Source organism: Madurella fahalii (assembly GCF_045866475.1).
Source record: "Madurella fahalii IFM 68171 DNA, scaffold_3, whole genome shotgun sequence".
Taxonomy (NCBI): Eukaryota; Fungi; Ascomycota; class Sordariomycetes; order Sordariales; genus Madurella; species Madurella fahalii.
In genome coordinates this window covers 3286918-3296991 of record NW_027263973.1, presented here as the reverse complement: position 1 = coordinate 3296991, position 10074 = coordinate 3286918, and the positions used below count along the sequence as shown (strand labels likewise).

Sequence of the window (10074 nt, the reverse complement as noted above, 5' to 3'; positions counted from 1 at the left end):
GCGAGAACAGGGGTGACCGTGGCATCCAGTGGCCGCATAACTCCGAAGGAAGCCCGAATCTGCTCGCAGGTGAATGCGGCTTTTTGTCTCTTTTCTCTCCGTTATGTCCAAATTTCGTGCAACAGTCTCTAGTTGCCTCCCCGTTACCGGACGTATCATCTCAGGCAGGGTTTCGGCAAGAACCTCCAGCCACCTCTCGCAGACCCACAAAGGTTGAAGTGGGCAGTGGCGGAAGCTTGAGTGAAGTTGGAATGTTGGGTGAAGAGTATTAAAGGCATTGGCAAGTGGGGAAGATGCCTTAGCTCCGAACCAGCTCTTCACCAGGCCCACGGACAGTAAACGCGCAGGGCGAGGCCTGCCGTAGGCACCGCATCATGCGAATTGGACATACCTATATGGATTACCCGGTGTCACTAGGCCACTGAGTCCCGTCTTTGAACGGCAACTGCCTGCATGATAGATTCCACGTGTCTGAGGGGTCTCGCAACGATCCACACACCTTCGAGCTAAACTCGAACAGCTTTTTGTCTTGTGTATCCGCACGTATGTCGGTTGCCAGATGAGTACGCAGTACAGCACTTGACAGCGCGAGACCCAACGCGGCCCCCCGACCTCTGTTTGCGGCGATGCGGAGTTTATGGCGAGAGAACCAAGTCGTTGGGGGCGGGACGACAGGCTTGCCTTTCAGCCCGTGGTCCACCTACAACGGCATTGAGATCTTGGCACACACGTTTCGGCGTGTGCGCGTGGTGCAGGTGCCACGCCGTATCTGTGGATCCTAGCTGAGGGAGAACCGTGGTGGCTGCTTTGGTGGGTAACAGCTTCTGAACGAAGGCGAAACACTCGGTGCTAGAACCCTGATGCCCACCGTGTGTCTCGTACGATCAGGTACACCGCCACCACTATTCTCGCATCTTGGGCTGTGGTCCCTTGGGCCGACAGCGATGATGGCGTCGACTAGAGAGACGGTCGGATGAATGCCAGCGATCGGATGTTGCGCTGAACATCGGCACGACGGTTACAAGCTCGCTATGCGATACATTTACCCCTTTCTAATGCGGCTTCTGGTGGAATCGGCGTCCATAAGTTTGTTCTAATCACCGGCCTATACACTTAATCGGTGAACATCTTTAGGTTCCAGTTCCTCCTGCTGCCGATCGAGAAGTAACCCGGAACTCTCCGACGGCTTCGATGGGGCGTTGAGGTGTCCCACGACTGGTTTCCGGTGGTCAACTATGAGGTCATTGGGGGGTTATTGCGCCACTCTCTCCTGTCCTCAAACAGACAATTGTTTATCCACATGCAATCGCAACATTGCAGCCGGCCTCGGCTACCGCACGTTCAGTCCAGTTACCAAGAGCCCGTGGTTATGTGGTCCAGTACATACCCATACCAAAGATAACGTATACAACGGCATGTAATTCATTGTTACGTGCCCCAAGTTCCTAAAAGGCAAGCTTTTCTGTGGGTTTCCGGTTACATCGCGGAAATTTCTCGTCAATGGATCTGCATTCTAAATAGTCAGGCTAATGCAGGAGTATGCCCAGATACAGTTCAGTCCTTGTTTACCTGTCAACAGAGGATAATGATGGACGGGAGGCAACTCCAAAGTAATGATGTGGGAGGCTCGAAAGGAACCCTATTGCGTACTGGGGATCGTGACCGCCGCACAAAAGCCCTGTTGGCCCAAGTTCCGTGGCTCAACGGATAAGGTCGGAGCTAGCAATTCCACATTCCCACAGACTGGTTTGCCATTTGCAAAATCGTAATTCGCCGGCGGCCATGCTGCAATGCTCCACACAACGAATTGAAGCTGCCGGGACCCGTCCAGAATCCCGGTCCGGACAGCTGCCAGGAGAACAGAAACCCACCGAGCCCACCAGTTAGGGGGACCGAGGGAAAGAAAAAAAATTAGACTATTCCTTTTACGCCTGCTCGTACATATGTGCGGTGAGGTAATGCGCAGGTCTTCTGAACTTCTCGCCGATAGCGCCCGCCGGATCATCTGCCCGGCTGCGGCAGACGGCAATGCCGTATGCACACCGAAGTCATATGTGTCAGTGCCCTACGGGAAGATACGTCGTCTCATCTCAAATGAAATAAATGTAATGACGCACCGATCTCTGCTTACCCGTATCCTTGGCTTTCCAGCCGTTGCTCACCCAAGTCACCCTCCCCATCCCTTTGTGGCCTCACTTCATAAAGGGTATCGTTTGTAGACAAAAGCCGTATAACCATATAACCAATGCAATCCGTACAGTTGAACCATCATGATAAGCCAACCTCGTAACCCCTCCGGCGCCGTCAGTGTCCTTTCATCTGTTCTGGCATCGTCCTCGCCAGGACGGACCCGGCCTTGCGCCTATGAACGCCCCTGTTTCCTTTCCATAGCTGAGAAACGCCGGTCCATGATATGCTGAATTCCCGTCCCTGTCGTAAAATACGGGTGCAGCTACAAACTGTGATGCTGGATCGCTTGGCGCCCATTTCCGAGCTTCCTTGCGTGTATGGCTGCTTCTAATAACCCGACTGCTGATACATGGCCCATGACTGATGATGCATGGCGTGGTATGGAGGTGGTGATTGCGAAACGCTCTGGCTCGTGTAGCCTTGGTCGGCTGCAGATGGGCAGGGCTTGGTCAGCGAATGGAAAAGCAATGGCATACAGACCAAAGCTGCGTTACCGTCTTACCTGTATCGAGCTCTCTATACCCCATTTTCGTTGTGTGGAGACGATAGGGTAATGATGCGGTAGAAATGACGGTGCCGTTGATCATGGACGGCGGCACGCTCGTGGGAATGAACCCCTGTTCGTAGTCTTCTGGGTGGCCTGCCGTCGAACCTGGGCTTGACACCGCCGAAGGCACCGGGATCGCAGAGGACATGGGCACCACAGAAGACCACGAGTCGCACGGCTCCGGCGTGGGGAGATACGAGGTCCCAAAGGGACTGGTCGATGCTGCGTTATACTCAGTTGAGCTTCCAAAGGACGACGGCCGGCTAACCACCGGGGAGGGGCCGGCTGCCGGTAGCCCGTCGACGTCGAAGCCTAAGCCGGACAGGGTTAGGATGGCGCTACCGGACTTGCATGGGAACGGCAGACATACCGGATGCCTGGCAGGGGCGGTCTGAAGGTAGGGAGACAGCCTCCTTCAGTGCGGCCAGCTCTCGCTCGAGAATCCTTTTCTGTGATAGCAACTGCTGCACCTGGTTCTCCTTGATTTCTAGCTGTTCCGTTAAATAACCATTCCGCTCGGTTAGCCGGCTAATGAGCTCTTTGTTGCGCTGCCGGATGTTGCGCTGCGCCTCTCGGTCGTTGGCTCGTTTTTTGGCAAGTTGTATGGGGTTCATGTTCGACACTGTCCTAGCGCCTTGCGGGTGAAGTCCTGTCAGGTCAAGCGGGGAAAAAGATAAGAACAGACGGAGGGAGTATGATGAGCACTCACCTTTCCTTCTGCCAGGTTTGGTCGCATCCGTGGACGGCGACGCCTCCGTAGATGGCGACCGCGTGGTTGGGGGCTGTGGCATGGTTGAACTTTTCGGAATGCTGGTAGTCAGATAACCGCGGTGATCGTCAGACCTTGTGAGAAAGCGACTAAAGAATACGTCAAGAAGACGAGGCGGCTGAGACACGAACTCTAGTCAAACGACAACACGTCCGCGGGGCAGGGCGACCGCGGAATATAGAAATAGGAAATCTGTGGCGCCCAGGATGCTCCGGGACCCAGAGAAATCCAGTAAACGCCGCGCCCGCTCATGGTCCCCAGGGCTGAGATCAACCTCCTTCCAGATAGTCAATCCACGCACTTTGTGGAGAATTCCGCCCAGCGTGCCAGATGCCAGCGCAGGCCATGTACCTACAAGCCAGGGCAGAACAATCTCGCCCCATTAATCCTACCAGCTCATCCTGGCGTGAGCGCGGGGTGTCCGCCGGCCGGCCCAACCGCGACCTGCGAACACACGGCGTTGAGGCAAAATGAACGGGGGCGGTGGTCGAGGGTCCCGGAGCTGGCAGCCTTTTCGGTCCGCACGCCGTGGTTCTATCATTGTCGATCTTATTGATGCGAGCTCCTCGATACCGCCATCAATGCCTGGCGCTCCCCGGCCAAGGGACGCCGGTGATGAGTGTGCGGTTATCTTCTAGGATTTCGCAGAAAATGGCGCCCGTTCTGGGTTACAAGATTTAAATTTCGCCTCTAATGTGGAAGACTGACCCCCGTCCCCGACAATTCAGTCTATGGCTGACGTGCTAAACGGGTCTGCGGAGACTCTACAAAAGCACACTGTGTGGCACGATGCAAGAACAGGAATTCCCCCACGGCAGATCGATTTCGGCGACTGGGTCTGGATCCACCAGGGCGAGCAATGTCCCGTGCGTTAAGACCTACCCCATCGTCACCTGTCATCGAACGCCGCTGTCTTCCTTTACGTGGCTTAACCCTGCCAAGGGTTGCAGGCTTTTCGTGGAGTCCTACGGCGATTTCCGGTAGCCTAGGCGGAATGGCTGGTGGTGGTTCGAATCTCGCAGAAGGAAATGGCGAGAGAAGAGTAAACGTGAAACACAAGCTGCTTGGGAGCATTGCCTCCGCCCCGTGGATAGCATGGTCCGGTGTCTATGTTTCGGATGGTCGCCGACCGAAAGGGGACGTCTGTGTACGCCCTAGAACGTCAGTACTAGATCGCCTGGTGTTACGTATGCGTTGTACGAGGAGAAAGCTCGGACAGATACGTCGCAGGATGATGAATTTTTCGAGAGACAAGAGATGCTCGGAAATGGGCTCCTTACCCTACATCGTAATACAGGAACACCTGGATGTTGGTTTGCCCGACGCCGTCTGGGATACGCGGAAAGCAGAGCTTTGCATCGGGGACTGGCACACGGAAAATCCAGGTCCTAAACCTAGCAAGGACCAGGACTGAACGCCTGCCACAACACGGAACCCTACTTGCGATATGCGCTCGGGAACGCTCGTCTCTTTCGCAATGGCTCTTAGACGATGTGTGGTTGGTGCCGAGCTGGCAACACACGACGCGTGCATAGGCTTGGTTGTTGCTAATACAGTCTCCGCAATAAAGTTATCCCGCCGTGGGTAAACGGGACCCGACACCTCATTGCTTCAAGAGGTATCGGCCCAGGGATGCGTCAGACGCGAGCGAGCTTCTCTTGAGATACCGATGCAACCCAACTTGGTCCTAATCATGGCGACCCTGGGCGCTTTCTCTCCCAGCTTGCGCCTATGTTCAAGTCGGCCGAATCCTCTCCCAACAGAAGCCGGTTTTCCGCCGTGGAAACTGACTACGCTGAATTAGCGGGTCTGCAACCCGTTTCCACGACCAAGTACCGCCGACAAACTGGAACAGATGATGGTGGACGGGAAGTGCTGCAGGAAGTAAACATACAGCTTACGGTCATTCCGCTGCCAGCTTTCCTTTGATGTTGGGTGACTACGGATGATCCGCAGGACCGCACGCCCTGGTCTTGAAGACGATTTTCAAGTCAGAAAATGGTGACATCGAGCGAGTATCTTCACCACAACGCACAAGAGAAACCCACGGGTCGTCTTCCTATGCCGTAGCAGGCGGGCAGCGTCGCCCAACGGTGTCGGTCCCCGCAGCGTCCACCAAATCTTCCATGCTACCAACCTGCGTCGGCCCGCTCCTCCCTTTTGGCGGCAACGCCCAGGAAGGCAAGGGGCTGGTATAGCTCCATGCTCCCTCGGCATCCTCGTATCGGAGGCTGTGAAGCCAAAGGGAGAGTTCTTGTTCTCCGGGGTCGGTATAGAGCGGTGTCTTGCAAAGGCTACAAACCTCACCCGACATCTTCTCGGCTTTCTTCTTGTAGTAATCGTCCACCATCTCGTCATGATAAGCCACAGCATCCGCAACTTGGTCTTTGCCCATGCGCGAGAGGCGAGTGATGATGTCCTCGTCGCTGTTCCGGATCGCATCGGCGTCGTTACAGCCTAGATCGATACCCCAGACTTTTTGGTTGGCATAGATGGGGTCGTTTTGTATCGGGTGTCCCAAGAACTGCAAGTGGACTCGAAGCTGATGCGTCCTGCCTGTCACAGGCAAACATCGGACAATCGAGTATCCCTCATCCCGCTTGCGCCTGCCATCTTGTGGGGTGGATGCCTCGGGCTGCTCAGCCACAGAGGACTCCTCATCTCGTTCCCCAGCCGGTGGATAGTAGGCCAGACGCTTAAAGACGGTTTTGGCAGCCTTCCCGTTGGCTCGCACACGATTCAATCCCAGTTTGGGCGAGATCTGGAGGATGGGCTGGTTGCAAACCACTTCGCCGTCGGGGAACCTGCCGATCACGCGGGCAACATACTCCTTGCGAACGCTGCGTTGCAGAATCTGGGCTCCTAGGTGATCGGCTGCCTTAGCATGTTTAGCGATGAACATAATACCACTCGTGAGCCTGTCGAGCCTGTTACAGGGATGTGGTGCAAAGCTCGAGCCTCTTTCGGCCTTCATGATCTCAACAACCGAATTGAAGTTGTAGCGGCCGGCGGGGTGAACAGGCACGCCCGACGGCTTGTTGATGACGACCATATCATCATCCTCGTGAATGACGTTAATGGGCTCGGCAGTGACGGGCGGCTCATGACGATGCGTCGTGTGAGAAACGAGGTCCCCGTTCTTGAGGACATAGTGCGGGCCCACTGTCTTGCCGTTGACAGCGACCTGTCCAGACTCCATCGCTGCGCGATAGTACTCTAGTGGTCGGTCCCGAAACTCGCTCTCGAAGACATCAAGCAGCTGCCGGCCTCGCCATCTCTCTTTGCACCATGTGTTGTATGTGTAAAAATACGGGGTGACGCGGCGTAGACCGTCCTCGACGTAATAAGGCCGTGGCAAGGGCCACGAGGGCGCCGGTAGCGGGAGCACTGAGCCGGGTTCGGGCGTGACGGGGGCGTCCGACGACGCCTGTGGTGTGCCTGACGCGACGAGGCGATCGAGAGGAGCCGCCATCTGCCGGCGCTGCGCGGCAAGTCCTAGCAGTGGCCTGAATGTAGCCAGTGTCGGTGATCACGTTTCGGCAGCGATTTTGTAATAATGGGTAGTGGTCGAATGGCGTGGGCCTGGATGGAAGTTGGGTCTGCTGGCTTAGCGACACCAGCGCTGTTTCTGCCCATCAGAAAAATTGGGCGGTGAGCACTGGCAAGATGGCGCAGGAACCAGGGGCCTCACCATCTCCTCGGCTCGAGCCTGCAAGGGACCGCCGACTGAACGGATAGCCTCGGCATCCACTATCCGGCCGTAGCCTCCCCTCAAGGTCCTAAGAACAAACCCAAGACCTAGTCGGTCGTTTGTCAACACAAGAGGAGAAGCCGTCATCACGCTCCATTTTAAGACGGGTTTTGTTCTCCCAATTCTGCTAAACACCTGCGACGCGTTCGTCTCTCCATGACAGACATCAACCGGCTGAAAAGCCGCATCAGGGCGGATTACCGCTATATCCTGGAATATAGGACCCGATGGTGAGAACGGTCAAAGAACCCATCGCGACTGGCCAGCCTGTGCGCTGTGTCTTGCCAGGCCAAACTAACAGCAAGGATCAGGAGTGACAACGACATGTACGACCACATGAACAATTCCATCTACAACTTTCTTTACGACTCGGTCATCAACACGTATTTGATGGAGCACTGCGGACTTCATCCCCCGAGCTCCCCCCAATATGGCATGGTCGTCCACTCCCACAATGACTATTTCGCTTCCATCTCATTTCCCGCCTGCGCGGAACTGGCCCTTCGTGTCAACCACATTGGTAATTCCAGCGTTACATACGAGATAGCTCTTTTCGAGAAGGGACAGGAAGCTGCTAAGTCTGTGGGCGAGTTTATCCAGGTCTTTGTTGACAGGGAGACTGGGAGGCCAAATGCCAAAGGCATGAATTCTACTCTACGCCAGGGCTTAGAACGTATCCAGGTTGAGAAGCAGACTAGCAAACTCTGAGCAGATTCTGATTAGCATGAAGATTATAGATACAGTAGGGACTCTAACTATGGCCGCTTGTCGCATTCCTAGGGTTACGTGGAAGAGGATGTCGTAGAAGTTGATAATAGGCTGATCCAGTCCATGACTAAAACGGCTTGCTGCAGTGCGTATAGTGCAAAGCTAATACTTGGTTCAAGTATTGAAGCCCAGCCGAAGAGCTTCAATTTGACTAAGTCGGTTTTCAATTCGGGCCAAGTTTGACCGCGTTGTAGCTGCTGTTGTAAAAGTGATTTCAAAATACGCAGGGGCGCAAGTGTGAGAAGATTTTCGACCGGGAATTATCTCGTAGGATCGAGAGTTCGCAGTCAGAGCCGAGTTGAAGGTGATATGTCAAGCAAGATTTTCTCAGTATTAATAGTAACATCTCCCTATAGCCTCGGGAAATTTATTCAATTTATTCGACATCTAAGCAATCTGAACTGGAATCCGCCTTAAACAAGGCAAATAGAATGCATCCCGTCCCGGTATTCAAGACATGGTGCTGGCGGAGCATTAGAAGGGCTTTGTATCTTCAATATCGTCTCTTCTACCTCTTGGCCCAACGTTAAAGCGACGCCGATGCGCTCAAAGACAGCTTTTTCCCAGTTGACGAGCCTGAAAAGCAAGATGTACATTGCGTTGTACCCGAGGTCCCCATTTTCTTGCCACCGCCTATTATTCTTCCGGGCGCACATGGTGAACAGCAGCTCGTTCGCGTTCTCTTCATCAAAGTCTTCCTGATGAACATCGAGCAGAACGAATAGCGGAGCCCTCAATCCCAACTCTTCCTCCGGGATGGTCACTTTGACGCCCCCGAGAAACATATCCCACCCAATATCGATTCTGTTCCGCCGGGTGAAGGTATTGCGAACAAGCCTTAACCTCTTAAGTACACCACGTAACCGGAGCCATCCGCCCGTTACTTCCCCTGTTTCACCACCAGTCCGATAATCAAGATGCACCTCTTCAACTTTGATAAGTGAGTGCTCGACGTTGGCCGTTCCCGGACTCACCCGGCCATCAATCGATGCCCAAGACCAGGAGAGCGCACGGTACTCAGCAGATCGTGAGGATTTCCGGCCCAGTGTATCCTTCTCCACGTACCAGAGAAGCTCACCCTCGAGATAGCGGCGCCACATACCCGCGACGTATCCATCTTTCAAAAACCCAGCCATGTGTTTCGCGACACCACAGAAAGCAATAAGCTTGCCGCTGGGAAAGGTCAAGGCACAGGCGGTGTACGACCTTACAAGATGCCCCTAACGGGACATACGGCATTGAAGTAAGAATATTCCGAAGCTACCCCGGACGGATCGAAGCTCTTGAAAGACCCGGAAGACGATCTCTGGCGGAGATCGGGGAGACCGTCCGGGAAGATCTCGGCCGCCGGCCCCTTTAGGCAGTCCCAAGTTAACAGTCTTTTGCCGAACTGGATGACGCGAGGCGAAAGGAAGCGCTCTTGGAAGACCCAAGCGAGCGTATTGACGAGTGCTTTGATGACGTTCGTATCCCACAAGGAGTCGTCAAAGACGCGAAATAGCTTCGTACGGTTTACGTCGCTATGCTGATCGCCAATCTTCAGTTCAATGACCTGCGGAAGAACTACGCCCGGATTTCGGGAGCTGAACATAGACTCGGAGCAGCCATTTGCGTCGCTAGCCGAGATATTGCAGAAACCATTCGAGTAAACCTCGTGCATTAGAAAGACTCACGCTACCAGTCCGCCATATCTCTTGGCAGATACAGAGCAAGTCGATCCAAAGGTAGCTGACACCTAGTTCAAGAGAAATGAAGATAGCATCCTAGATGAGCTGCGGCAACAATTCTAGTGGAACTCCTTTCGAGAGTTGGAGATGTGTGTTCTTGGTCAACTTCATGTGCTCTGCCGACCCACAGCGATGGAATAAGGTCGAGTATCGCCCATCCGGAGTTCTCCTTGCCGTTTCGATGAGGATTACCGTTTGATCCGACGACAGCTCGGTGTCGTTGACCGGGCCAAATCAAGGAGACGCGTTGGGTACCAAACACCGTCAACCGAACTCGATTTACATTTTTTATGGTGTTGGGAACAGTGGGTAACCCACCGTT

The 10074-nt window shown here is 54.4% G+C and overlaps 4 protein-coding genes across 4 annotated transcripts; 1 reads left to right on the top strand and 3 right to left on the bottom strand.

The window, feature by feature from the left end:
- Nucleotides 1-2517: 2517 nt before the first annotated feature.
- Nucleotides 2518-3528, bottom strand: MFIFM68171_06424 (uncharacterized protein; the record flags this gene model as incomplete). The annotated part of the gene is made up of 4 exons (XM_071061844.1): nt 2518-2618; nt 2693-3049; nt 3108-3371; nt 3447-3528. The coding sequence occupies 4 exons, from the start codon at nt 3526-3528 to the stop codon at nt 2518-2520; spliced, it is 804 nt and encodes a 267-aa protein (XP_070917945.1).
- Nucleotides 3529-5565: 2037 nt separating this feature from the next.
- RIB2 (DRAP deaminase) lies at nt 5566-6978 on the bottom strand (the record flags this gene model as incomplete). The annotated part of the gene is made up of 1 exon (XM_071061843.1): nt 5566-6978. The coding sequence occupies one exon, from the start codon at nt 6976-6978 to the stop codon at nt 5566-5568; it is 1413 nt and encodes a 470-aa protein (XP_070917944.1).
- Nucleotides 6979-7413: 435 nt separating this feature from the next.
- Nucleotides 7414-7965, top strand: MFIFM68171_06422 (uncharacterized protein; the record flags this gene model as incomplete). Its single annotated transcript, XM_071061842.1, has 2 exons — nt 7414-7487; nt 7569-7965. The coding sequence occupies 2 exons, from the start codon at nt 7414-7416 to the stop codon at nt 7963-7965; spliced, it is 471 nt and encodes a 156-aa protein (XP_070917943.1).
- Nucleotides 7966-8438: 473 nt separating this feature from the next.
- MFIFM68171_06421 (uncharacterized protein) lies at nt 8439-9685 on the bottom strand (the record flags this gene model as incomplete). Its single annotated transcript, XM_071061841.1, has 2 exons — nt 8439-9191; nt 9260-9685. 2 exons carry the CDS (start codon nt 9683-9685, stop codon nt 8439-8441), a joined length of 1179 nt encoding a protein of 392 aa, XP_070917942.1.
- Nucleotides 9686-10074: the final 389 nt, after the last annotated feature.